This window comes from Sphaerodactylus townsendi, linkage group LG01 (genome assembly GCF_021028975.2).
Source record: "Sphaerodactylus townsendi isolate TG3544 linkage group LG01, MPM_Stown_v2.3, whole genome shotgun sequence".
Classification (NCBI taxonomy): Eukaryota; Metazoa; Chordata; class Lepidosauria; order Squamata; family Sphaerodactylidae; genus Sphaerodactylus; species Sphaerodactylus townsendi.
The window spans coordinates 180,052,207-180,079,706 of NC_059425.1; the positions used below are offsets into that span (position 1 = coordinate 180,052,207).

At 65.8% G+C, this 27,500-nt stretch overlaps 1 protein-coding gene across 1 annotated transcript in view; it reads left to right on the forward strand.

Annotated features, from left to right (window-relative positions):
* Positions 1 to 27,500, forward strand: part of LOC125438128 (1-phosphatidylinositol 4,5-bisphosphate phosphodiesterase beta-4-like) — a 257,416-nt gene that overhangs the window by 224,504 nt on the left and 5,412 nt on the right. Inside the window, 8 exon segments of the mRNA XM_048506335.1 lie at positions 11,684 to 11,834; positions 13,459 to 13,524; positions 15,737 to 15,852; positions 20,583 to 20,658; positions 23,016 to 23,191; positions 23,749 to 23,850; positions 25,408 to 25,465; positions 26,386 to 26,472. Of these exon segments, the coding sequence (XP_048362292.1) occupies positions 11,684 to 11,834; positions 13,459 to 13,524; positions 15,737 to 15,852; positions 20,583 to 20,658; positions 23,016 to 23,191; positions 23,749 to 23,850; positions 25,408 to 25,465; positions 26,386 to 26,472 (832 nt within the window).

Consider the following 27,500-nt stretch of genomic DNA (forward strand, 5'->3'; position numbering starts at 1 on the left):
GGGGTGGGGGGGGGGGGGGGTGGGGGGGGGGGGGGGTGGGGGGGGGGGGGGGTGGGGGGGGGGGGGGGTGGGGGGGGGGGGGGGTGGGGGGGGGGGGGGGTGGGGGGGGGGGGGGGTGGGGGGGGGGGGGGGTGGGGGGGGGGGGGGGTGGGGGGGGGGGGGGGTGGGGGGGGGGGGGGGTGGGGGGGGGGGGGGGTGGGGGGGGGGGGGGGTGGGGGGGGGGGGGGGTGGGGGGGGGGGGGGGTGGGGGGGGGGGGGGGTGGGGGGGGGGGGGGGTGGGGGGGGGGGGGGGTGGGGGGGGGGGGGGGTGGGGGGGGGGGGGGGTGGGGGGGGGGGGGGGTGGGGGGGGGGGGGGGTGGGGGGGGGGGGGGGTGGGGGGGGGGGGGGGTGGGGGGGGGGGGGGGTGGGGGGGGGGGGGGGTGGGGGGGGGGGGGGGTGGGGGGGGGGGGGGGTGGGGGGGGGGGGGGGTGGGGGGGGGGGGGGGTGGGGGGGGGGGGGGGTGGGGGGGGGGGGGGGTGGGGGGGGGGGGGGGTGGGGGGGGGGGGGGGTGGGGGGGGGGGGGGGTGGGGGGGGGGGGGGGTGGGGGGGGGGGGGGGTGGGGGGGGGGGGGGGTGGGGGGGGGGGGGGGTGGGGGGGGGGGGGGGTGGGGGGGGGGGGGGGTGGGGGGGGGGGGGGGTGGGGGGGGGGGGGGGTGGGGGGGGGGGGGGGTGGGGGGGGGGGGGGGTGGGGGGGGGGGGGGGTGGGGGGGGGGGGGGGTGGGGGGGGGGGGGGGTGGGGGGGGGGGGGGGTGGGGGGGGGGGGGGGTGGGGGGGGGGGGGGGTGGGGGGGGGGGGGGGTGGGGGGGGGGGGGGGTGGGGGGGGGGGGGGGTGGGGGGGGGGGGGGGTGGGGGGGGGGGGGGGTGGGGGGGGGGGGGGGTGGGGGGGGGGGGGGGTGGGGGGGGGGGGGGGTGGGGGGGGGGGGGGGTGGGGGGGGGGGGGGGTGGGGGGGGGGGGGGGTGGGGGGGGGGGGGGGTGGGGGGGGGGGGGGGTGGGGGGGGGGGGGGGTGGGGGGGGGGGGGGGTGGGGGGGGGGGGGGGTGGGGGGGGGGGGGGGTGGGGGGGGGGGGGGGTGGGGGGGGGGGGGGGTGGGGGGGGGGGGGGGTGGGGGGGGGGGGGGGTGGGGGGGGGGGGGGGTGGGGGGGGGGGGGGGTGGGGGGGGGGGGGGGTGGGGGGGGGGGGGGGTGGGGGGGGGGGGGGGTGGGGGGGGGGGGGGGTGGGGGGGGGGGGGGGTGGGGGGGGGGGGGGGTGGGGGGGGGGGGGGGTGGGGGGGGGGGGGGGTGGGGGGGGGGGGGGGTGGGGGGGGGGGGGGGTGGGGGGGGGGGGGGGTGGGGGGGGGGGGGGGTGGGGGGGGGGGGGGGTGGGGGGGGGGGGGGGTGGGGGGGGGGGGGGGTGGGGGGGGGGGGGGGTGGGGGGGGGGGGGGGTGGGGGGGGGGGGGGGTGGGGGGGGGGGGGGGTGGGGGGGGGGGGGGGTGGGGGGGGGGGGGGGTGGGGGGGGGGGGGGGTGGGGGGGGGGGGGGGTGGGGGGGGGGGGGGGTGGGGGGGGGGGGGGGTGGGGGGGGGGGGGGGTGGGGGGGGGGGGGGGTGGGGGGGGGGGGGGGTGGGGGGGGGGGGGGGTGGGGGGGGGGGGGGGTGGGGGGGGGGGGGGGTGGGGGGGGGGGGGGGTGGGGGGGGGGGGGGGTGGGGGGGGGGGGGGGTGGGGGGGGGGGGGGGTGGGGGGGGGGGGGGGTGGGGGGGGGGGGGGGTGGGGGGGGGGGGGGGTGGGGGGGGGGGGGGGTGGGGGGGGGGGGGGGTGGGGGGGGGGGGGGGTGGGGGGGGGGGGGGGTGGGGGGGGGGGGGGGTGGGGGGGGGGGGGGGTGGGGGGGGGGGGGGGTGGGGGGGGGGGGGGGTGGGGGGGGGGGGGGGTGGGGGGGGGGGGGGGTGGGGGGGGGGGGGGGTGGGGGGGGGGGGGGGTGGGGGGGGGGGGGGGTGGGGGGGGGGGGGGGTGGGGGGGGGGGGGGGTGGGGGGGGGGGGGGGTGGGGGGGGGGGGGGGTGGGGGGGGGGGGGGGTGGGGGGGGGGGGGGGTGGGGGGGGGGGGGGGTGGGGGGGGGGGGGGGTGGGGGGGGGGGGGGGTGGGGGGGGGGGGGGGTGGGGGGGGGGGGGGGTGGGGGGGGGGGGGGGTGGGGGGGGGGGGGGGTGGGGGGGGGGGGGGGTGGGGGGGGGGGGGGGTGGGGGGGGGGGGGGGTGGGGGGGGGGGGGGGTGGGGGGGGGGGGGGGTGGGGGGGGGGGGGGGTGGGGGGGGGGGGGGGTGGGGGGGGGGGGGGGTGGGGGGGGGGGGGGGTGGGGGGGGGGGGGGGTGGGGGGGGGGGGGGGTGGGGGGGGGGGGGGGTGGGGGGGGGGGGGGGTGGGGGGGGGGGGGGGTGGGGGGGGGGGGGGGTGGGGGGGGGGGGGGGTGGGGGGGGGGGGGGGTGGGGGGGGGGGGGGGTGGGGGGGGGGGGGGGTGGGGGGGGGGGGGGGTGGGGGGGGGGGGGGGTGGGGGGGGGGGGGGGTGGGGGGGGGGGGGGGTGGGGGGGGGGGGGGGTGGGGGGGGGGGGGGGTGGGGGGGGGGGGGGGTGGGGGGGGGGGGGGGTGGGGGGGGGGGGGGGTGGGGGGGGGGGGGGGTGGGGGGGGGGGGGGGTGGGGGGGGGGGGGGGTGGGGGGGGGGGGGGGTGGGGGGGGGGGGGGGTGGGGGGGGGGGGGGGTGGGGGGGGGGGGGGGTGGGGGGGGGGGGGGGTGGGGGGGGGGGGGGGTGGGGGGGGGGGGGGGTGGGGGGGGGGGGGGGTGGGGGGGGGGGGGGGTGGGGGGGGGGGGGGGTGGGGGGGGGGGGGGGTGGGGGGGGGGGGGGGTGGGGGGGGGGGGGGGTGGGGGGGGGGGGGGGTGGGGGGGGGGGGGGGTGGGGGGGGGGGGGGGTGGGGGGGGGGGGGGGTGGGGGGGGGGGGGGGTGGGGGGGGGGGGGGGTGGGGGGGGGGGGGGGTGGGGGGGGGGGGGGGTGGGGGGGGGGGGGGGTGGGGGGGGGGGGGGGTGGGGGGGGGGGGGGGTGGGGGGGGGGGGGGGTGGGGGGGGGGGGGGGTGGGGGGGGGGGGGGGTGGGGGGGGGGGGGGGTGGGGGGGGGGGGGGGTGGGGGGGGGGGGGGGTGGGGGGGGGGGGGGGTGGGGGGGGGGGGGGGTGGGGGGGGGGGGGGGTGGGGGGGGGGGGGGGTGGGGGGGGGGGGGGGTGGGGGGGGGGGGGGGTGGGGGGGGGGGGGGGTGGGGGGGGGGGGGGGTGGGGGGGGGGGGGGGTGGGGGGGGGGGGGGGTGGGGGGGGGGGGGGGTGGGGGGGGGGGGGGGTGGGGGGGGGGGGGGGTGGGGGGGGGGGGGGGTGGGGGGGGGGGGGGGTGGGGGGGGGGGGGGGTGGGGGGGGGGGGGGGTGGGGGGGGGGGGGGGTGGGGGGGGGGGGGGGTGGGGGGGGGGGGGGGTGGGGGGGGGGGGGGGTGGGGGGGGGGGGGGGTGGGGGGGGGGGGGGGTGGGGGGGGGGGGGGGTGGGGGGGGGGGGGGGTGGGGGGGGGGGGGGGTGGGGGGGGGGGGGGGTGGGGGGGGGGGGGGGTGGGGGGGGGGGGGGGTGGGGGGGGGGGGGGGTGGGGGGGGGGGGGGGTGGGGGGGGGGGGGGGTGGGGGGGGGGGGGGGTGGGGGGGGGGGGGGGTGGGGGGGGGGGGGGGTGGGGGGGGGGGGGGGTGGGGGGGGGGGGGGGTGGGGGGGGGGGGGGGTGGGGGGGGGGGGGGGTGGGGGGGGGGGGGGGTGGGGGGGGGGGGGGGTGGGGGGGGGGGGGGGTGGGGGGGGGGGGGGGTGGGGGGGGGGGGGGGTGGGGGGGGGGGGGGGTGGGGGGGGGGGGGGGTGGGGGGGGGGGGGGGTGGGGGGGGGGGGGGGTGGGGGGGGGGGGGGGTGGGGGGGGGGGGGGGTGGGGGGGGGGGGGGGTGGGGGGGGGGGGGGGTGGGGGGGGGGGGGGGTGGGGGGGGGGGGGGGTGGGGGGGGGGGGGGGTGGGGGGGGGGGGGGGTGGGGGGGGGGGGGGGTGGGGGGGGGGGGGGGTGGGGGGGGGGGGGGGTGGGGGGGGGGGGGGGTGGGGGGGGGGGGGGGTGGGGGGGGGGGGGGGTGGGGGGGGGGGGGGGTGGGGGGGGGGGGGGGTGGGGGGGGGGGGGGGTGGGGGGGGGGGGGGGTGGGGGGGGGGGGGGGTGGGGGGGGGGGGGGGTGGGGGGGGGGGGGGGTGGGGGGGGGGGGGGGTGGGGGGGGGGGGGGGTGGGGGGGGGGGGGGGTGGGGGGGGGGGGGGGTGGGGGGGGGGGGGGGTGGGGGGGGGGGGGGGTGGGGGGGGGGGGGGGTGGGGGGGGGGGGGGGTGGGGGGGGGGGGGGGTGGGGGGGGGGGGGGGTGGGGGGGGGGGGGGGTGGGGGGGGGGGGGGGTGGGGGGGGGGGGGGGTGGGGGGGGGGGGGGGTGGGGGGGGGGGGGGGTGGGGGGGGGGGGGGGTGGGGGGGGGGGGGGGTGGGGGGGGGGGGGGGTGGGGGGGGGGGGGGGTGGGGGGGGGGGGGGGTGGGGGGGGGGGGGGGTGGGGGGGGGGGGGGGTGGGGGGGGGGGGGGGTGGGGGGGGGGGGGGGTGGGGGGGGGGGGGGGTGGGGGGGGGGGGGGGTGGGGGGGGGGGGGGGTGGGGGGGGGGGGGGGTGGGGGGGGGGGGGGGTGGGGGGGGGGGGGGGTGGGGGGGGGGGGGGGTGGGGGGGGGGGGGGGTGGGGGGGGGGGGGGGTGGGGGGGGGGGGGGGTGGGGGGGGGGGGGGGTGGGGGGGGGGGGGGGTGGGGGGGGGGGGGGGTGGGGGGGGGGGGGGGTGGGGGGGGGGGGGGGTGGGGGGGGGGGGGGGTGGGGGGGGGGGGGGGTGGGGGGGGGGGGGGGTGGGGGGGGGGGGGGGTGGGGGGGGGGGGGGGTGGGGGGGGGGGGGGGTGGGGGGGGGGGGGGGTGGGGGGGGGGGGGGGTGGGGGGGGGGGGGGGTGGGGGGGGGGGGGGGTGGGGGGGGGGGGGGGTGGGGGGGGGGGGGGGTGGGGGGGGGGGGGGGTGGGGGGGGGGGGGGGTGGGGGGGGGGGGGGGTGGGGGGGGGGGGGGGTGGGGGGGGGGGGGGGTGGGGGGGGGGGGGGGTGGGGGGGGGGGGGGGTGGGGGGGGGGGGGGGTGGGGGGGGGGGGGGGTGGGGGGGGGGGGGGGTGGGGGGGGGGGGGGGTGGGGGGGGGGGGGGGTGGGGGGGGGGGGGGGTGGGGGGGGGGGGGGGTGGGGGGGGGGGGGGGTGGGGGGGGGGGGGGGTGGGGGGGGGGGGGGGTGGGGGGGGGGGGGGGTGGGGGGGGGGGGGGGTGGGGGGGGGGGGGGGTGGGGGGGGGGGGGGGTGGGGGGGGGGGGGGGTGGGGGGGGGGGGGGGTGGGGGGGGGGGGGGGTGGGGGGGGGGGGGGGTGGGGGGGGGGGGGGGTGGGGGGGGGGGGGGGTGGGGGGGGGGGGGGGTGGGGGGGGGGGGGGGTGGGGGGGGGGGGGGGTGGGGGGGGGGGGGGGTGGGGGGGGGGGGGGGTGGGGGGGGGGGGGGGTGGGGGGGGGGGGGGGTGGGGGGGGGGGGGGGTGGGGGGGGGGGGGGGTGGGGGGGGGGGGGGGTGGGGGGGGGGGGGGGTGGGGGGGGGGGGGGGTGGGGGGGGGGGGGGGTGGGGGGGGGGGGGGGTGGGGGGGGGGGGGGGTGGGGGGGGGGGGGGGTGGGGGGGGGGGGGGGTGGGGGGGGGGGGGGGTGGGGGGGGGGGGGGGTGGGGGGGGGGGGGGGTGGGGGGGGGGGGGGGTGGGGGGGGGGGGGGGTGGGGGGGGGGGGGGGTGGGGGGGGGGGGGGGTGGGGGGGGGGGGGGGTGGGGGGGGGGGGGGGTGGGGGGGGGGGGGGGTGGGGGGGGGGGGGGGTGGGGGGGGGGGGGGGTGGGGGGGGGGGGGGGTGGGGGGGGGGGGGGGTGGGGGGGGGGGGGGGTGGGGGGGGGGGGGGGTGGGGGGGGGGGGGGGTGGGGGGGGGGGGGGGTGGGGGGGGGGGGGGGTGGGGGGGGGGGGGGGTGGGGGGGGGGGGGGGTGGGGGGGGGGGGGGGTGGGGGGGGGGGGGGGTGGGGGGGGGGGGGGGTGGGGGGGGGGGGGGGTGGGGGGGGGGGGGGGTGGGGGGGGGGGGGGGTGGGGGGGGGGGGGGGTGGGGGGGGGGGGGGGTGGGGGGGGGGGGGGGTGGGGGGGGGGGGGGGTGGGGGGGGGGGGGGGTGGGGGGGGGGGGGGGTGGGGGGGGGGGGGGGTGGGGGGGGGGGGGGGTGGGGGGGGGGGGGGGTGGGGGGGGGGGGGGGTGGGGGGGGGGGGGGGTGGGGGGGGGGGGGGGTGGGGGGGGGGGGGGGTGGGGGGGGGGGGGGGTGGGGGGGGGGGGGGGTGGGGGGGGGGGGGGGTGGGGGGGGGGGGGGGTGGGGGGGGGGGGGGGTGGGGGGGGGGGGGGGTGGGGGGGGGGGGGGGTGGGGGGGGGGGGGGGTGGGGGGGGGGGGGGGTGGGGGGGGGGGGGGGTGGGGGGGGGGGGGGGTGGGGGGGGGGGGGGGTGGGGGGGGGGGGGGGTGGGGGGGGGGGGGGGTGGGGGGGGGGGGGGGTGGGGGGGGGGGGGGGTGGGGGGGGGGGGGGGTGGGGGGGGGGGGGGGTGGGGGGGGGGGGGGGTGGGGGGGGGGGGGGGTGGGGGGGGGGGGGGGTGGGGGGGGGGGGGGGTGGGGGGGGGGGGGGGTGGGGGGGGGGGGGGGTGGGGGGGGGGGGGGGTGGGGGGGGGGGGGGGTGGGGGGGGGGGGGGGTGGGGGGGGGGGGGGGTGGGGGGGGGGGGGGGTGGGGGGGGGGGGGGGTGGGGGGGGGGGGGGGTGGGGGGGGGGGGGGGTGGGGGGGGGGGGGGGTGGGGGGGGGGGGGGGTGGGGGGGGGGGGGGGTGGGGGGGGGGGGGGGTGGGGGGGGGGGGGGGTGGGGGGGGGGGGGGGTGGGGGGGGGGGGGGGTGGGGGGGGGGGGGGGTGGGGGGGGGGGGGGGTGGGGGGGGGGGGGGGTGGGGGGGGGGGGGGGTGGGGGGGGGGGGGGGTGGGGGGGGGGGGGGGTGGGGGGGGGGGGGGGTGGGGGGGGGGGGGGGTGGGGGGGGGGGGGGGTGGGGGGGGGGGGGGGTGGGGGGGGGGGGGGGTGGGGGGGGGGGGGGGTGGGGGGGGGGGGGGGTGGGGGGGGGGGGGGGTGGGGGGGGGGGGGGGTGGGGGGGGGGGGGGGTGGGGGGGGGGGGGGGTGGGGGGGGGGGGGGGTGGGGGGGGGGGGGGGTGGGGGGGGGGGGGGGTGGGGGGGGGGGGGGGTGGGGGGGGGGGGGGGTGGGGGGGGGGGGGGGTGGGGGGGGGGGGGGGTGGGGGGGGGGGGGGGTGGGGGGGGGGGGGGGTGGGGGGGGGGGGGGGTGGGGGGGGGGGGGGGTGGGGGGGGGGGGGGGTGGGGGGGGGGGGGGGTGGGGGGGGGGGGGGGTGGGGGGGGGGGGGGGTGGGGGGGGGGGGGGGTGGGGGGGGGGGGGGGTGGGGGGGGGGGGGGGTGGGGGGGGGGGGGGGTGGGGGGGGGGGGGGGTGGGGGGGGGGGGGGGTGGGGGGGGGGGGGGGTGGGGGGGGGGGGGGGTGGGGGGGGGGGGGGGTGGGGGGGGGGGGGGGTGGGGGGGGGGGGGGGTGGGGGGGGGGGGGGGTGGGGGGGGGGGGGGGTGGGGGGGGGGGGGGGTGGGGGGGGGGGGGGGTGGGGGGGGGGGGGGGTGGGGGGGGGGGGGGGTGGGGGGGGGGGGGGGTGGGGGGGGGGGGGGGTGGGGGGGGGGGGGGGTGGGGGGGGGGGGGGGTGGGGGGGGGGGGGGGTGGGGGGGGGGGGGGGTGGGGGGGGGGGGGGGTGGGGGGGGGGGGGGGTGGGGGGGGGGGGGGGTGGGGGGGGGGGGGGGTGGGGGGGGGGGGGGGTGGGGGGGGGGGGGGGTGGGGGGGGGGGGGGGTGGGGGGGGGGGGGGGTGGGGGGGGGGGGGGGTGGGGGGGGGGGGGGGTGGGGGGGGGGGGGGGTGGGGGGGGGGGGGGGTGGGGGGGGGGGGGGGTGGGGGGGGGGGGGGGTGGGGGGGGGGGGGGGTGGGGGGGGGGGGGGGTGGGGGGGGGGGGGGGTGGGGGGGGGGGGGGGTGGGGGGGGGGGGGGGTGGGGGGGGGGGGGGGTGGGGGGGGGGGGGGGTGGGGGGGGGGGGGGGTGGGGGGGGGGGGGGGTGGGGGGGGGGGGGGGTGGGGGGGGGGGGGGGTGGGGGGGGGGGGGGGTGGGGGGGGGGGGGGGTGGGGGGGGGGGGGGGTGGGGGGGGGGGGGGGTGGGGGGGGGGGGGGGTGGGGGGGGGGGGGGGTGGGGGGGGGGGGGGGTGGGGGGGGGGGGGGGTGGGGGGGGGGGGGGGTGGGGGGGGGGGGGGGTGGGGGGGGGGGGGGGTGGGGGGGGGGGGGGGTGGGGGGGGGGGGGGGTGGGGGGGGGGGGGGGTGGGGGGGGGGGGGGGTGGGGGGGGGGGGGGGTGGGGGGGGGGGGGGGTGGGGGGGGGGGGGGGTGGGGGGGGGGGGGGGTGGGGGGGGGGGGGGGTGGGGGGGGGGGGGGGTGGGGGGGGGGGGGGGTGGGGGGGGGGGGGGGTGGGGGGGGGGGGGGGTGGGGGGGGGGGGGGGTGGGGGGGGGGGGGGGTGGGGGGGGGGGGGGGTGGGGGGGGGGGGGGGTGGGGGGGGGGGGGGGTGGGGGGGGGGGGGGGTGGGGGGGGGGGGGGGTGGGGGGGGGGGGGGGTGGGGGGGGGGGGGGGTGGGGGGGGGGGGGGGTGGGGGGGGGGGGGGGTGGGGGGGGGGGGGGGTGGGGGGGGGGGGGGGTGGGGGGGGGGGGGGGTGGGGGGGGGGGGGGGTGGGGGGGGGGGGGGGTGGGGGGGGGGGGGGGTGGGGGGGGGGGGGGGTGGGGGGGGGGGGGGGTGGGGGGGGGGGGGGGTGGGGGGGGGGGGGGGTGGGGGGGGGGGGGGGTGGGGGGGGGGGGGGGTGGGGGGGGGGGGGGGTGGGGGGGGGGGGGGGTGGGGGGGGGGGGGGGTGGGGGGGGGGGGGGGTGGGGGGGGGGGGGGGTGGGGGGGGGGGGGGGTGGGGGGGGGGGGGGGTGGGGGGGGGGGGGGGTGGGGGGGGGGGGGGGTGGGGGGGGGGGGGGGTGGGGGGGGGGGGGGGTGGGGGGGGGGGGGGGTGGGGGGGGGGGGGGGTGGGGGGGGGGGGGGGTGGGGGGGGGGGGGGGTGGGGGGGGGGGGGGGTGGGGGGGGGGGGGGGTGGGGGGGGGGGGGGGTGGGGGGGGGGGGGGGTGGGGGGGGGGGGGGGTGGGGGGGGGGGGGGGTGGGGGGGGGGGGGGGTGGGGGGGGGGGGGGGTGGGGGGGGGGGGGGGTGGGGGGGGGGGGGGGTGGGGGGGGGGGGGGGTGGGGGGGGGGGGGGGTGGGGGGGGGGGGGGGTGGGGGGGGGGGGGGGTGGGGGGGGGGGGGGGTGGGGGGGGGGGGGGGTGGGGGGGGGGGGGGGTGGGGGGGGGGGGGGGTGGGGGGGGGGGGGGGTGGGGGGGGGGGGGGGTGGGGGGGGGGGGGGGTGGGGGGGGGGGGGGGTGGGGGGGGGGGGGGGTGGGGGGGGGGGGGGGTGGGGGGGGGGGGGGGTGGGGGGGGGGGGGGGTGGGGGGGGGGGGGGGTGGGGGGGGGGGGGGGTGGGGGGGGGGGGGGGTGGGGGGGGGGGGGGGTGGGGGGGGGGGGGGGTGGGGGGGGGGGGGGGTGGGGGGGGGGGGGGGTGGGGGGGGGGGGGGGTGGGGGGGGGGGGGGGTGGGGGGGGGGGGGGGTGGGGGGGGGGGGGGGTGGGGGGGGGGGGGGGTGGGGGGGGGGGGGGGTGGGGGGGGGGGGGGGTGGGGGGGGGGGGGGGTGGGGGGGGGGGGGGGTGGGGGGGGGGGGGGGTGGGGGGGGGGGGGGGTGGGGGGGGGGGGGGGTGGGGGGGGGGGGGGGTGGGGGGGGGGGGGGGTGGGGGGGGGGGGGGGTGGGGGGGGGGGGGGGTGGGGGGGGGGGGGGGTGGGGGGGGGGGGGGGTGGGGGGGGGGGGGGGTGGGGGGGGGGGGGGGTGGGGGGGGGGGGGGGTGGGGGGGGGGGGGGGTGGGGGGGGGGGGGGGTGGGGGGGGGGGGGGGTGGGGGGGGGGGGGGGTGGGGGGGGGGGGGGGTGGGGGGGGGGGGGGGTGGGGGGGGGGGGGGGTGGGGGGGGGGGGGGGTGGGGGGGGGGGGGGGTGGGGGGGGGGGGGGGTGGGGGGGGGGGGGGGTGGGGGGGGGGGGGGGTGGGGGGGGGGGGGGGTGGGGGGGGGGGGGGGTGGGGGGGGGGGGGGGTGGGGGGGGGGGGGGGTGGGGGGGGGGGGGGGTGGGGGGGGGGGGGGGTGGGGGGGGGGGGGGGTGGGGGGGGGGGGGGGTGGGGGGGGGGGGGGGTGGGGGGGGGGGGGGGTGGGGGGGGGGGGGGGTGGGGGGGGGGGGGGGTGGGGGGGGGGGGGGGTGGGGGGGGGGGGGGGTGGGGGGGGGGGGGGGTGGGGGGGGGGGGGGGTGGGGGGGGGGGGGGGTGGGGGGGGGGGGGGGTGGGGGGGGGGGGGGGTGGGGGGGGGGGGGGGTGGGGGGGGGGGGGGGTGGGGGGGGGGGGGGGTGGGGGGGGGGGGGGGTGGGGGGGGGGGGGGGTGGGGGGGGGGGGGGGTGGGGGGGGGGGGGGGTGGGGGGGGGGGGGGGTGGGGGGGGGGGGGGGTGGGGGGGGGGGGGGGTGGGGGGGGGGGGGGGTGGGGGGGGGGGGGGGTGGGGGGGGGGGGGGGTGGGGGGGGGGGGGGGTGGGGGGGGGGGGGGGTGGGGGGGGGGGGGGGTGGGGGGGGGGGGGGGGGGGGGGGGGGGGGGGGGGGGGGGGGGGGGGGTGGGGGGGGGGGGGGGTGGGGGGGGGGGGGGGTGGGGGGGGGAGGGGGGGTGGGGGGGGGGGGGGTGGGGGGGGGGGGGGGTGGGGGGGGGTGGGGGGGGGGGGGGGCGGGGTGGGGGGGGGGGGGGGGGGGGGGGGGGGGGGGGGGGGGGGGGGGGGGGGGGGGGGGGGGGGTGGGGGGGGGGGGGGGGGGGGGGGGGGGGGGGCGGTGGGGGGGGGGGGGGGGGGGGGGGGGGGGGTGGGGGGGGGCTTTCACGGCCGGAATCACTTGGGTGCTGTGTGGTTTCCAGGCTGTATGACCGTGTTCTAGCAGCATTCTCTTCTGACGTTTCGCCTGCATCTGTGGCTGGCATCCTCTGAAGATGCCAGCCACAGATGCAGGCAAAACGTCAGGAGAGAATGCTGCTAGAACACGGCCATACAGCCCGGAAACCACACAGCACCCATATTGTCAAAGGCTTTCACAGCCGGACTCAACTGGTTGCTGTGGGCTTTCCGGGCTGTGTGGCCATGGTCTGGTAGATCTTGTTAGGAACGTGATCTACCAGGTGCTTAGGAACAAGATCTATCAGACCACGGCCACACAGCCCGGAAAGCCCACAGCCACCAACAGCGACGGAGGGTTGCAGAGTGTATGCGTCCGTTTCAAACTCCTTCTTTATTCTCCTGTAGAGAAATCCGCAGGTGTTTTTCAGGCCGTGCTGACAACTCACTGTGCTGCCATGAAAATGCAAATAGCTGCTTCTACAGTCGTGTATTTTTCCCCCCCTTAGGGATTGACCTCATTCCTCAAGTAAGATTAGAAGACCTAAAGCAGACAAAGGTGAGCATGCAAAGGCTCAGCAACTTCTGTCTAAACGGTGGGTTTCCATGGAGTGAGTGGTTTGTTAGATGCTGAAGCGAAATGAAAATCTTACATCGCACAAGACCCACGGGATTCCTGTTCTTTCATCGGGAGCTGACAACGCTCAGCAAGCTTGCCTTTTCCTGAGCACTGATTGGCTGATTAGCCACCGGTGCCGGGGTGCCCAGTGGAACAGGAAGTGCATCGAGACAAGAAAACTTGTCCCGACACGCTTCCTCTTTGCAGCGTGCTGAGAGAGGAGGTGCATCGGGGAAAGATGTCTTGCCCTGACACATTTCCTCTTGCCCTGCTCATGCTCCTCGGGGAAAGCGAGAGCACTTCTGGCGCAACTTTTCACACAAGGACTGGGCGAGGCCGGCAATGGGAGCAACCGGCAATGTGTCCTTGGCCATTCTGTGTTTCTTTTCTTGGCCTCTCTTGACCTACGTTCAGAATCCACAAATGATCCCCTGTTGGGTTTCCTGCAAGTTGGTTTTGGCTGCGGCTTGTTCACTGGAACCAGAGCTGCTTGGCCAAGTGAGCAGCGGTGGCGTAGTGGTTAAGAGCAGGTGCACTGTAATCTGGAGAGCCAGGTTTGATTCCCAGCTCTGCCACTTGAGCTGTAAAGGCTCATCTGGGGAACTACCCTGTTTCCCCTAATATAAGACATCCCCGGAAAATAAGACATAGTAGAGGTTTTGCTGAAGTGCGAAATATAAGGCATCCCCCGAAAGTAAGACACAGAAAAATAAGACATCCCCTGAAAATAAGACATAGAGCATATTTGGGAGCAAAAATTAATATAAGACACTGTCTTATAAGACACTATTCGGGGAAACACGGTAGATTAGCCTGTGCACTCCAACACACGCCAGCTGGGTGACCTTGGGCTAGTCACAGCTCTTCGGAGATCTCTCAGCCCCACCCACCTCACAGGGTGTTTGTTGTGGGGGGAAAGGAGATTGTCAGCCCCTTTGAATCTCCTTACAGGAGAGAAAGGAGGGATATAAATCCAAACTCTTCCTCCTTCTCCTTCTCCTCCTCCTCCTCCTCCTCCTCCTCCTCCTCCTCCTCCTCCTCCTCCTCCTCCTCCTCTTCTTCTTCTTCTTCTTCTTCTTCTTCTTCTTCTTCTTCTTCTTCTTTCCCCTTGTTCCAGGGTTACCAACCTCCAGGTGGGGCCTGGAGATCTCCCACTATTTTAACTGAGCTCCATTTAACAGAGATCAGTTCCCTTGGCAAAATTGGCTGCTTTGGAGGATGGACTCCTTAGCACTGTATCCTGGTAGCCCTTGCCCCCTCCAAGCCCCACCTTCCCCAGCTTCCATCCCCCCAAATCTGCAGGTATTTCCCAACCCAGAACTGGCAACCCTGCCGAGTTCTCACTCATCCAGCAGATCGAAGGAAGCCAGGGGCTACAATTCCACACCGAGTTCCTGCATTGGGTACTGAAATACCTGAGCTTGGCTCACATGTATCATTGGGGTGTGCTGTGTTTTTAAGCCAAGTATGGGAAAGGCGTCCTTCGCAGGGTGCTTATGAAACTGAGGATCGTGAGCAGAAATTAATAAGCTGTTGTTTTTGGGTTTTTCTGCGGGGGATACAGGCTTATATAAAGCACATGAAAAAGCAACAGAAAGAATTGAATGCTTTAAAGAAGAGGCACGGAAAGGTAGGGTCCTTTTTTAAAAACAGGTGTCGTGTTGGGGGGCTTTCCATTTTTCTTTGGGAGAAAAGGTTGCAGAGTTGGGGAGGGGGGAATGTTGTGATCAGTGGCAAAATGATGGAACACGGTTATTACTAGTTGTTACACAATAGTAGAATCAGGAGGCATGTATTGAAAATGCTGGGGGCGGTGTGGAGAATTAGGACTAATAAAAGGAAACATGTCTTCACGCAACGTGTGATTGGTGTTTGGAATATGCTGCCACCAGAGGTGGTGATGGCCACTGGATAGTTTTAAAAGGGTCTTGGGCAGATTTATGGAGGAAAAGTCGATCCATCTTCCCAACCCTAACCCTAACCCTTCCCTAACTCTAACCCAAATGTTAAGGTAAAAACCATAGTGTTCCAGGAGTCCTAGAGCATTCCACAACATGGTGACATCAGTTCTGGTTACATGCTGCTTCAAACCAGATGTCACAGGTCAATGTTTTGCCCCCCCCCCCCACATTTCTCCCCACGAGAGCAAGGGTGGGCAAAAGTGGGCAGTGGGAAGAGTTCTCTTTTTCCCAGTGGGTAAGTTGCAAACCTCAGCTAAACAAGATGACAAGAATGCCATTTACTGTCAATTCTGCTGTTTTCCTGTGGTCGTCCAGAGAGTATGGTGCAAATTTTGAACTGGAACCATCGGTACTATCGTCGTTCTAAAAGCTCCTGATTTTATGATTATACCGTTAATTTTCCAGGTCAAAATTCACACTGTATATTTTGACAAAGTATGAAGTAGCTAAGGACTTCATTGGGGGTGGGGGGGGGATGCTTTGAATGGTTCTCTTGGTGGTAACATGTATCACTGTAAGAAGTTAGGAGTAATAGAGTAAATTACGGCAGGGTAAAGTATGTCCATTAGAAGCAGAAGATAGTTTGCCTGTTTACACTTATAATGTTGCGCTCGATTCTTTGATATTTTGGTATCCAGACAGAAAAAGCTAACGTCATTTAGTGGTCACTACATATTAAACCAGGGGTGTCCATCTCTGGCGCTTCAGATGTTCATAGACTACAATTCTCATCAGCCTACTTTGTTCATGTGGACCCTGTTCTCATCAGCCTTATCTGGCATGTAATCAGCAGGGGCTGAGTGGGAGGAAACCAATGAATTGATGAACATCTGAAGCTCCAGAGTTGGACAACTCTGTATTAACACTTGATTATCTGAATTTCGGACCTGTGTACAGTTGCAATTGAGACAATCAGTATAGCTCAGGGGTAGGGAACCTTTAACACTCAAAGAGCCATTTGGACCCTTTTTCCACGGGAAAAGAAAACACTTGGAGCCGTAAATAATTTTTGACATTTAAAATAAAGATAACACTGTATATATTGGGTTTTTTTACCTTTTACTCCGCTCATTCTGAGGAGCACATGGATGCGTCCGCCCTGCTGCCTGCAGGGCAGGCAAGGATGGGGCCAGCGGCTCGGCCTCACTGCTCCAATGGGGCAGGCGAGAGGGGAAGCCGGGCAGTTGGTGCGCCCGCCCTGCTGCCTGCAGGGCAGGCAAGGATGAAGCCGGCGGCTTGGCCTTGCCGGCCGCCGGGAAAGCACCCGCCCCGCTCCAATGGGGCGGGCAAGAGGGGGGCGGGCGAGAGGGGAAGCCCGCGGTGCGGCCCAGCCGGCTGCGGGCAATTGGTGTGCCCACCCTGCTGCCTGCAGGGCAGGCAAGGATGTAGCTGGTGGCTTGGCCTCACCGGCCACCGGGAAAGCACCCGCCCAGCTCGAACAGGGCGGGCGAGAGGGGAAGCCCGCGATGCGGCCCAGCCGGCCGTGGGCAGTTGGTGTGCCTGCCCTGCTGCCTGCAGGGCGGGCAAGGATGGGGCTGGCGGCTCGGCTCGTGGAGCCGCAGTGCAAGGGCAGAAGAGCCGCATGCGGCTCTCGAGCCGCAGGTTCCCTACCACTGGTATAGCTAAAGTAACACAGTGCTGAGAATGTTTTTACAAAAACTAATGGAGATCGGAGTAAGAAGGGACAAGAATTGCAGTGAGATGTCGCAAGGGTGGGTAAAGTGAAGTCAGCCATCCTGCAAATCAGGAGAAATGTATAACTTCCCACGCGATGAACATGAAAAGCCAGGTTCCGACAGTTAAGTTTGTATGCCGTGACACGCATTTAAATACCTAATAACCCAACCTGCTGGCTACGACCCTTTTTATTTTATTTTACAGGAGCACAGTGTTATGCAGAAGTTGCACTGCACACAGGTTGACAAAATAGTAGCGCAGTACAACAAAGAGAAGTTAGCTGGTGAGAAGATCCTTGAAAAGGCCATCAAGAAGAAGGGGTAAGACTCTTAAAGTAATGTACAGCTATCAAAGCAGTTTTGGCATTTGGGGTTTATCACTTGCATTCATTCCTTTGTGGGGGGGGGGGGAAGTAGTTCATTTTTCAGGAGACCCTCTGTCCTCACGGTCACCCTGTGTTTGCTATCCCTTCTTACTTTCCCTCAGTTTCTGCACCTTCTCCCTTCTTCTTTCCTTTCTTTCCTCTCACTTCCCTTTCTCTCTCTTTTATTTTATTGAATAGTGACAGAGTTACAAACACATCGAAATTACAACAATCCTTTTGTCATTTTTTTAAAAAAAGCACAAATATGCATTTACATTTAAGGAATCGTTGCAAAGAAAGAATAAAAGAGTGAGCGAGAAAGAATAAGAGAGTGAAAAACATTGGAGAGAGAGGGAGAAAGAGAGTGAGAAAGAATAAGAGAAATGAAAAACGTTGGAGAAGGAGCGTTATTTGGGTGCTGAGGAAAAAGAAAAGAAGGAAAACAGAACAGAAAAAGAAAAAAGGAAGAAGAAAGAGAAGAAAGACAAAGCAAAGATAAAAAAATAAAGGACTTTCTCTTAGCTCTCTTACTATTAGTATACTTCTTACTAACTTCAACTTCAGTTCGTTACTCCTACTTTTCTCAGTTCCCTCAGTTGCCCTCCTATTCTCTCTTCCTCTTTCCTTTCCCTGATTCCTTCCTTCCCTCCCTCCAGCTCCAAGCTCGATCACCATTTGTTCTACTTTTCTTTTGTTCCTTTGTCTTGCGTTCCAGAATCATTCCTCCTTAAGATCTTCTTTCTTCTCTGCCTGTTGACCCACCAGTTCTTTCTCCCACTTCTCTGCATGTTTCAAGATGAAACTACAAAAAAAATACCCCTTTTGGATGATGCTCACAGCAGTTAACAACATGATATTGTCTGTCGTTGCCTAGACAATCCCGATTGGCTGCCAAGATTTTGTGAAAGAATCTTATGAGAGCTTGGCATTTTAAAACTTCTTTTATCATTATTATCAAAATTCTTTATTGCGTTGACTCAACGTCATAGCAACCAATAAACTCAGAATCAGAATCTCAGCACGAAGAGAAACAGTTACATTGCCAGCTATAGTATAAAATTAAGAACCCTGCTAACATTAGATCATATCTTCCATGATAATAAACGACACCATAAAAATTACTTAGCTGCTCATCAGTAGGATTTTTGAAAAGATTTTATCCCTGTTTAAAAAAAGATTTAAGATTTTTCTGCAGATATGTGGGTCAGCCGTATCTGTGCATGGCCCCATTGTGTGAATTTTTTGGTCCGTACTCTGGAAACAGTATCAGCATTAGATACATACAAGTCGGGCCCCACAAAGCAGATGAGGTGGGGGGATGAGGGTAATGTCCCTCCTTTGTTCACCTTCCAGCCTAACTGCAACAAGTCTTCGCCACTGCAGATAGCCTATCTGGCGCAGCTGTGGGTGAGCACGCCAAGCCCTCTACTGCCAGCAATGGCTTATACCCAGTTCAGCTCTGTTTAAGCCACAGGAGTTGTCCTTCCCTCCCTCCCTCCTTCCTTCCCTCCACTAGCTCACCTGGTGCAGCTCCACTCGCTCACCTGTAAGTAGCTCACCTAGTGCAGCTCTGACTATGTGCAGTCAACATTTTGTTTAATTTCAGTGGAATTGAAACCTCTGAGGTATTTAAAAAAACATTTTAGATCTCTTGTGCAGACTCAGGGGGTCCCTGAAGCACAGGTGGGATCCAGCAGGTTCTCACCAGTTCCTGAGAGTGGGTTACTAATTATCTGTGTGTGCCGAGAGGGGGTTACTAATTGGGTCTGCTTTTCCGTTAGAAATTCCATTTGGTCCAAAAATCATAAAGTCCTGTTGTTTCCTATGTGGCTGGTTAGCGAAGGTAGAAAACGGAATAATTCTCCCTGTTGGGCTGTTTTAAAAACATGTTTTAGTAATATGGTAAAGTTCCTTGTTTAAGGAAAGTGTCCTTCTTTTGATTTCTAGAAACAAAATTAAGTATTTGAAAGTATTAAGTATTTGACAGGCAGTCAATTAGAGGAGTAGTTGTTTCTGTTGGCAGGAGACGATAGGACTTGCTATAATGAGTTTAAATTAAGGACAGAAAGATACCAGCTGGAAATTAGGAACTTTTTTTTACAGTAAGAATTTTTTACAGTAACAGAGAAATGATTAATGCCCCGCCCCCGGAATGCCCACCCCCGCCCCCGTCATGCCCCGCCCAGCCCCATTGGCGCTACGCCACTGTTTGAATCCCACCACCATGGGAACCTGTTACTAAATTTTTTGGATCCCACCACTGCCCTGAAGTCTCCAGAAAAACCACTTTGGGAAAAGTGTGACCCAAAATGTGGCTTTAAATGTGGTATCTACAGGCAGGAGGCACGTGCGGGAATTAGACATGGAGAAATATCTGTTTGTCCACAAGTCTGCTGCCTAATGGAATAGTTTGTCCTTCCCAAAAAGATATGCTGTCGTTTTGTTTGATTGGCAGTTCAAACAAACTGCCGGGAGGTCCAGGAGAATTGACGGGGTTCCCGTATTAATTCATCCGGACCTCTCAGCCCCTTTTGATACCGTTGATCGAGGTTCCCTGTTAATTCCACGTTGGAAGGATTCCCATGCTAATTGTGTGTTGTGTGATGAAGGGCTCTCCTCTCTTCCATTCCAAATGCGGGAGTATGCAAGCTGCATGATTTCAGGAGGCATACATAAATATAATTGCATATTTGTATGTTGACAGATGGGCTAACAGCCTAGTACATCTCGGTAAGGGCCGCAGATGCACGCTGCAATTGCCGCGTCTCAGAGTCTTCAGGGAATGGATGCATTCGTGTAGCTGTTCACTCATGCTCTCAGATCTTCAAAGGAATAAGCAGTATGAAAAATAACTGCTATCACCTCTGTTTGATTAATTAATTACTGGATTGAGTTTCTGCCCCATGGCTCTAGGAAAGCACCCTTTGTTCTGACATTCTCTTGCATCAGTAGAGCCCATGACAGGCTGCACATGGAGTCATAGAATCGTAGAGTTGGAAGAGACCAGTTGAGTTGGAGGGAGGGAGGGAGGGAGGGGGGGAGGGAGGGAGGGAGGGAGGGAGGGAGGGAGGGAGGGAGGGAGGGAGGAAGGAAGGAAGGAAGGAAGGAAGGAAGGAAGGAAGGAAGGAAGGAAGGAAGGAAGGAAGGAAGGAAGGAAGGAAGGAAGGAAGGAAGGAAGGAAGGAAGGAAGGAAGGAAGGACATAGCCAATTAGATAATTAGGTTGGCCACAGCATTTTAAAGCATGGAATTGCCACTGGTTCATAATTGAAATTACTGACAGTGGATATGTTGCATGGCCTGCTTTTAGTGCCCGTGAAGTCAGTCAATTCAAGTGACCAAAAGAATCGAGCTCGTTGACAGAGAAACCCCAGTATTGAAGTTGAGCTCCAGATTTTCAAATGGGTTCCCCTTCCCCCTTCTTTACTATGGGCCACTTGAAAAATAGAGGTGGCAGCAGTAGGCCATGGGGCTGCCTCCACCTACTTATGCCCTGCTGAGCTGCCTGCCACTTGGGCTCTTGGCATCCCATGGTTGGCAGACAGCAGTGCTTCTTGAAGGCACATTGGGGACACAGCCTGAGCTGTATGTAGCACCCAGCAGCATTGGGGAACTTGGGTGTGGGTGGCAGTGGGCATGAATGGGGGAAGGCTGTGCCGGCAGATGTGGGGACATGCGAGTGAGTGGGCAGGAAGGAAAGCATGAGCAAGGACCTGGTAGTGGTAGGCAGAAGCGTATTGGAGCTCGGGGGCAAAATCTGAATTCGACCCCCCAGCGGCACCAAGGTCTACCTCCCAGAGCCAGCGAGCGCAGGCCAGGCCTGGCGCCCCCCACCCCCGTGATTAGATGATGTGCACCCGAGGACATGTGATACCCCATATCCCTCTGGCAGATACGCCCCTGGTGGTAGGCAGTGAAGGGGAGAATCAAGTAAACCACTGGGCACTCCTTGCTCTGGGCCCACCAAAGGGTCGAGGCAGACAGGTAGGGAGAGAGGCATTAGAAATCAAAAACTAGAGTGCTGTGTACCACAGGGGGGGAGACATTGCCATGCAGATTCTCCGCTAGCCAAAACATTTCATGAGTGAACCGTTTCCTCTGGGTGACTTGAAATTGCCTTTGGCAGTTAATAGAGTACAGAGTTTGCTAGGTGTGATAGACAGAATCAGTATAGGAAAACAGGAGTAAAATCGCCATTTATTTATGTTGGCAGCTTTTGGGCAACTTGTTTTTCCAGATGGTTGCCATGTTGGTCTGCAGCTGAACAACTAGATTAGTATCCAGTAGTGCCTCAGAGACCAAAAGATTTTGGGGGTATGAACTTTCCACAATCGACGTTCTCTTCATCAGAAATGTTTAAATGGCTCATAGTAAAAAGGGGGAGGATAATCCATTTGAGAATTTTATTCTTCTCCTTGAAAATACCTCTTATGTAGATGAGATTAGTTAACAGAACTCCCGATACTTCTTTATGCCCTTGAGTAATTGTTCTTTACATGGAAATAATTGCATAATTGTAGGGTATTTAATTTAAGCACCACTAAGTCAACAGCAATTGGGAATTAATGACTAATTCGTGGAAGGGAATAATATCAGTCCAATATGTTTTTGGATACCCGGCTAACATTCATTGAGCGACTTCAGTGCATCGCGGCTGTTTTGGACTTTCCTTTTTTCTTGTTCACAGAGGAAATAACTGCCTTGAGTTGAAGAAAGAATTTGAAAACAAAATGCAAACATTAACCTCCGATCACACATCGAAGGTAAGAGATACATTTTTGCTCCTTCCATCCCTTGAAGATTTTAGAAAAACCTGCCGTTCAGAAATGCAGCAAATAACATTCAGTCCTGCAAGAAGGAGCAGGAATAGATTGTAGACAGGTCAAACAAGAAGAGTTTGAAGAATTTGGATTTATATCCCCCCTTTCAAAGGGGCTGACAATCTCCTTTCCCTTCCCCCCTCACAACAAACACCCTGTGAGGTGGGTGGGGCTGATAGAGCTCCGAGAAGCTGTGACTGGCCCACGGTCACCCAGCTGGCGTGTGTGGGAGTGTACAGGCTAATCTGAATTCCCCAGATAAGCCTCCACAGCTCAGGTGGCAGAGCGTGGAATCAAACCCGGTTCCTCCAGATTAGATACACAAGTTCTTAACCTCCTACGTCACTGCTGTCTGAGGCCAGTTGTCTGAGACTCAGGTTTCCAAAATTCGGAGTGGAGGGCAGAGGCATAGCTGGGCCAAATTGCGCCCGGTGCGCAGTCTATATTTTCTGCCCCCCATGCCCCCCTCGCACCCCCTTCCTCCCTTCCCACACTTACCTTAGTTCCTTTTCTTTTCCTAGAACTTTTTTGGGCTGAAAAAAAGGCGTATTCACAGTTCAGGCTTAAAATCTGCCTGATGGGAACTATACTTCCCAAGAGACCTTGTAAGCCCCAAGGTCTCCTGGGAACTGTAGTTCCTCAGGCCGTTTTTAGCCTTTTTTTAGCCTGCAAAAGTTATAGGAAAAGGAAAGGAACTAAGGTAAGTGTGGGAAGGGGGGTGAGGGGGTGCTTCGGGGGGTACCACGCGGGTGGGGGAGAGGGCTTGGGGGGAGGAGGAGGGGGAATTTTGCACCCCCCACATGACCCAAAACCGTGCGCCTGGTGCGTGTCACACCCCTCCGCCCCTGGTAGCCCCGCCTCTGGTGGCGGGAGACCCAGGTATCTCAGTGAGGTCGAGTTGTGTTGTCCGTCATACACAAGTGTGCACCTGTGAATATCTATCTGGAGGGAGGGGGGAAATGACCTCTTAATGCTGTATTATTAACCCTGTAACTAATTGTACTGATTTGGGGATCCCAAACTCCCAAGACTTCTTAAAGAGGAAAAAGGTGAACATTTCCTAAAGGGGTACATGTCATTTCTATTTCTATCAAGAGCGAACGGTGCTATAAGTGGGTATTAGTGATGATATTATTAATCGCCATCGTCATCACCACTGATGCTCAAGATTTATTACAAAATATGAAAGACGATATTCAGTCGGACAGCAAAAATCTGCCGTAAACGATGTAGCATGACTTGTATTGTCGAACCGGAAAACAGTCTGCTGAAAAATGTAACTTTCATACATTGGCTTCACAGGATGGACCAGAGCTACATTTGTTTTTAAATAAGTAACCTGTCTTAGTACTGTCAGATAATGACAAATTCAGGGGTTTGTCTTCCTGCAAACTCAGTGTAGAGGAAAGAACGACCGCAACTTTAGCCTTATGGCATGTTTATCTAGCTAGTTGTCCCCTTCCTGTTTTTCAAGGTTGTAGATTTCTGTGACATTTTTGCATGTGTGGATAACTAAAGCTTAGGTAAGGCTACATTTAGAAATGGCAGAATGTATGACAAAGACCCGAGGAGAAACAGAATTCTACTTGGTTGCTTCTTGTGAGCCAGTGTGGTGTAGTGGTTAAGAGCAGGTGTACTCTAATCAGGGGAACTGGGTTTGATTCCCTGCTCTACCACTTAAGCTGTGGAGGTTTATCTGGTGAACCAGATTAGCTTGTGCACTCCAGCACATGCCAGCTGGGTTACCTTGGGCAAGTCACAGTTCTTCGGAGCTCTCTCAGCCCCACCCACCACACAGGGTGTTTGTTGTGAGGGGGGAAGGGAAAGGAGATTGTAAGCCCCTTTGAGTCTCCTTACAGGAGAGAAAGGGGGGGTATAAATCTTCCTCCTCCTCCTCTTCTTCCACTTCCACTTCCACTTCTTCTTCTTCTTCTTCTTCTTCTTCTTCTTCTTCTTCTTCTTCTTCTTCTTCTTCTTCTTCTTCTTCTTCTTCTTCTTCTTCTTCTTCTTCTTCTTCTTCTTCTTCTTCTTCTTCTTCTTCTTCTTCTCCTTCTCCTTCTCCTTCTCCTTCTTCTTCTTCTTCTTCTTCCTCTTCCTCTTCCTCTTCCTCTTCCTCTTGTCTTGATAACACAGAGATGTTTGCTTCCTCAATTTCCCAAGTTCCTTGACAAGCAGGAGCTGTTGGGTGATTGTTGTAGACATCCCTTTCTGTGTGTTAAGATTTCTTATCACAGAGATAGCCTTTAAAACAGTCTTTCCAAGGCAAGTCCATGCGCTGACGTGCTTCTCGTTTCTCCAAGGTCAAAGAAATTGTAGCGCAGCACACCAAAGAGTGGTCCGAAATGATCAACACACACAGTGCAGAAGAGCAAGGGATGCGCGACCTGCACCTGAGCCAGCAGTGCGAATTGCTGAAAAAGCTGCTGATCAGCGCTCACGAGCAGCAGACCCAGCAGCTGAAGCTGTCTCATGACAGGTGAGAGCGACAGGGCCCAGTCTACGAGAACGTGAGTTTAATCAGCCTCCCCCTTGAGAGCCAGCGTGGTGTAGTGGTTAAGAGTGGAGCACTCTAATCTGGAGAACCGGGTATGATCCCCCACTTCTCCACACGAGCAGCAGACTCTGATCTGGTAAACCGGGTTTGTTTCCCTGCTCCTACTCATGAAGCCTGCTGGGTGACCCTGGGCCAGTCACAGTTCTCTCAGAACTCTCTCAGCCTCACCTCACAAGATGTATCTTGTGGAGAGAGGAAGGGAAGGAGTTTGTAAACTGCTGTGAGACTCCTTATAGTTGACAAAAGCGACATGGAAATCCGAATTACTATTCCTCCTCCTATACTCTGGTTTCTCTTCAGATCGTATTCCTCCTCCACCTCCTTTTCCTCTTCCTCTTCAGAACTGCTGCAAGGTTTCTTCTTCAGAGGAGGGACTCAGGAGTCTTTTATGTGAAGGCCTGCTGACCTGGCACAAAACCATAGCAGTAAATTAAGCTAATAATCTAAACACTGATCACGATTTCCTTGCACTTTTGCAGGGAAAGCAAAGAGATGCGTGCCAACCAAGCAAAAATTTCCATGGAAAACGGCAAAGCCATAAGCCAAGATAAATCCATTAAAAATAAAGCAGAAAGAGAGAGGTAAGGATTACATTTTGCAGCTTTCGGGTTTTCTAGTTATCGATGGGTAAATGCTCGTTACCTGGTTAATGGCCAGCAGGGTGTAGTGGCTAAGACCAGGCGCACTTTAATCTGGAGAACCGGGTTTGATTCCCCCGCTCTGCCACTTGAGCTGTGGAGGCTTATCTGGTGAACCAGATTAGCCTGTGCACTCCAGCACATGCCAGCTGGGTGACCTTGGGCTAGTCACAGTTCTTCGGAGCTCTCTCAGCCCCACCCACCTCACAGGGTGTTTGTTGTGAGGGGGGAAGGGAAAGAAGTTCAATTCAAAGACCTTTATTAGGCATAAAACCCATCATGTGCCAGAAACTGGAAATAGAGCAAGACATGAAAAAGTGAATCAACTAGATAAGGGCAAAACCGACGACACTCCATATGTGGGGTATTAAGAAAGCGACCTTGAAGTGTGGCAGAGGGAAAAGAGTTACATCTTGCCCAGTCATGACCCATCTAAGCTTATAATAAACATTTTAAACCATTTTCACACTGTTGTTTTTGGCCCAAGCGGAATCCGCCTAGGTGTCTTGATGGCTGTTAAACTCAATTTAGTGCTACGTAATAGCTAAGAGATTTAGGCCCCTTCCGCACATGCAGAATAATGCACTTTCAATCCACTTTGCAACTGGATTTTACTGTGCGGGGCAGCACAATCCACTTGCAAACAATTGTGAAGGTGGATTGAAAGTGCATGTCTGGAAGGGGTCTAAGGTGCTACAGAAAGAACTCAAGGAAAATGTGGAGACTCCACCTCTGTCAACTTTATAACGCTATTATGTTCCAAATGAATGAAAATTAAACATTCGTTGGTTAATATTGGGTGCCCCAATTGGGATCCATCATAAGATTGTCTTCATGTTTGTATCCCGCCCAGAAGCCACCAGTTGGCTGTCCTGGTGTTAGAATATTTAGCTCTAAAGAAACCAATCTGTCATGTTATATATAAAAAAGTAAAGGTTCACAAAAAGGTCATCTTCTAGGTTAGCAGAAGTTTGCCAACCCCAAAAGCTGGAGACAGTCAGTCTAGGGGCGAAGGAGCAGTTAACCTTTAACATGATTGGTTAGTTCAACTGTAACTCTAGACCAATGAGAGGCTATTGCCTGGGCGGGGAAAAGTATCCAGTTGGATGTATAAGCAATGCTTGGTATATGCTATGCTGAGATAGTTGAGATAGAGCCTGAGTTCTGTGTGTGTTGAACTTTGTTCTAGCTGAAGAGTTCTGTATAGTCTTGTAGTCTTGTATAGAATAGACTTGTGTAACCTTGCAACTGCTAAAGTAAAACCTTCCTGTGGAAAGAACATCTTGCGTGGAGAGTATTCTTTTCCATGAGTGTTAGAAGGTTGCAGTGAGTGCGAGACGATTATAGACCTTCTCATCTTACCAGATTAGCTCCGCTTTAAACTCTGCTGATACCATCATCATTAGTAGTTAAGGTAAGATCACAGTTATCATGAGAGGTCCAGTAATAATTTTATTTTTAACTGAAGCCCGTTTGACAGCATCCAACTGTCTTTTGTAGGCGTGTCAGGGAGCTGAACAGCAGCAACACAAAGAAATTTCTAGAAGAAAGGAAGCGGGTAAGTGGATATTTAGCAGTTTCCCCTGTGTCGATTGGCCTTCTGTGATTCTCAAAAGGTTTGCTTTGTGAAAACTGTCCCCACTCAACATCAAAAGCTCGTATGTTTTCCAAGGGCCGCAGAAGGCGATGCGTCTGCAAGATACAAGCAGGTTGGAAAACTCCCCATGTAAGAGGGGGACCATACAAAGCAAAAGGCATTTTAAAATATAACAGACTGTTTTTATTTTATTTATTTATTTATTTATTTATTTTATTGTTGCATTTTTATACCGCCCTCCCCCGGAGGGCTCAGGGCGGTGTACAACACTAACAAACAGACAATAAAACAGAATTAAATTAAATTAAGACTTAAAATGCAGCATTCAACTATCAAACCCAATTTAAGTTTAAAATAGATGGCATCCAGCTATTAAAACTCCTCTTAAGAGAGGGACAGTGGGTCTAGAGTGTTTCTCAGCATGTTTGTTTCGGGCACCCACATCAGCAGCTGGTCTCCCCGAAGGCCTGGTGGAAAAGCTCAGTCTTACAGGCCCTGCAGAACTCATTGAGGTCCTGCAGCGCCCAGACAGCTGGAGCCGTAAAAGCCCTGGCCCTGGTGGAGGCCAGCCACATCATAGAGGGGGCGGGGATCACCAGCAGATTGGCCTCCGCAGAACGCAGGGACCGGCGTGGGACATATGTTCCCAAATATCACATCCTGATTTATAATGCGTTGGAGTAGAGATTGGACTTGGATCCGATGAAGGGGAAAAGGCCAAGCCAAGATCTCTTGCAATAGGAATTCTGCAGCTGGACGACCGTCTCGGCGCATTTTTATGTAGCGTCAAGATTTGTGTCACTCGTAAGCCAGGATGGGAGAGGGGAATGAATTCATCTCTGTTGCATTTTCACCTGCGCGTGTCTGGTTTTCACTCGCAGCTGGCCATGAAGCAAACCAAGGAGATGGACCAACTGAAGAAAGTGCAGCTTGAGCATCTCGAAATTCTGGAGAAACAAAACGAACAGGTAATTGTGTAGAAACAGCCATTGTTGCCCGACCGCAGACAGTAACAGAAATAACGTAAGAGTCATGTAAATTTCAAGAAGGAAAAGATGAGGTAGGATCGTCCTAGCCTATAATTTACGCTGAGTGGCCCTTCAAATCATTTTGCTCAGGGCACTGTAATGAATGAAAAATTGTTATCGCCTTGGCAATTCATGGTGTGGACCTTTAAAAGGGTTTCCTTATAAATATACAAGGGCATACATACCCTGTTTCCCTGAAAATAAGACATCCCCTGAGAATAAGACGCAGTAGAGGTTTTGCTGAAGTGCTAAATATGAAGCATCCCCCGAAAGTAAGACGTGGCAAAGTTTTTGTTTGGAAGCATGCCCGTCGAACAGAACACCAGAGCATGCAGCTGAGGAGTGGAAAAATAAGACATCCCCTGAAAGTAAGACGCAGCGCATCTTTGGGAGCAAAAATTAATATAAGACACTGTCTTATTTTCTGGGACACACGGTATATATAATGGAGGATGATCATGGGTCAGTGACAGAACATCTTTTTTGCCGGCAGAAGGTCCCAGATTCAATCCCAGGCATATCCCCCCCCCCCCAAAAAAAAAAAGACTAAGACAGGAGGTGATATGAAAGACCTCTGTCTGAGTCCCTGGAGAGCCACTGCCAGTCTGAATATAATATCGACTTAGGTCCATGGTGGCGAACCTCTGGCACTCCAGATGTTATGGACTACAATTCCCATCAGCCCCTGCCAGCATGGCCAATTGGCCATGCTGGCAAGGCTTTGATAAATTATGAATCCCTGTTTATCTGGAGTGAAGATTACTCCTACTAATAAATTGTTCAAGGATCTGATTCATTATAAGGCACTGTCATGTGTACTTATATGACTGAGCTAATCAGAATTCCTTTACTGTTGACAGCCACTGGGCTTTCCCTCCCTGACCAACGCTTTCCCACCCAAATGGTCATGTGACAAGCAGGGAGGATGACTGACAAAATAATATGCCTATTGACTTTCTGTGTGATGG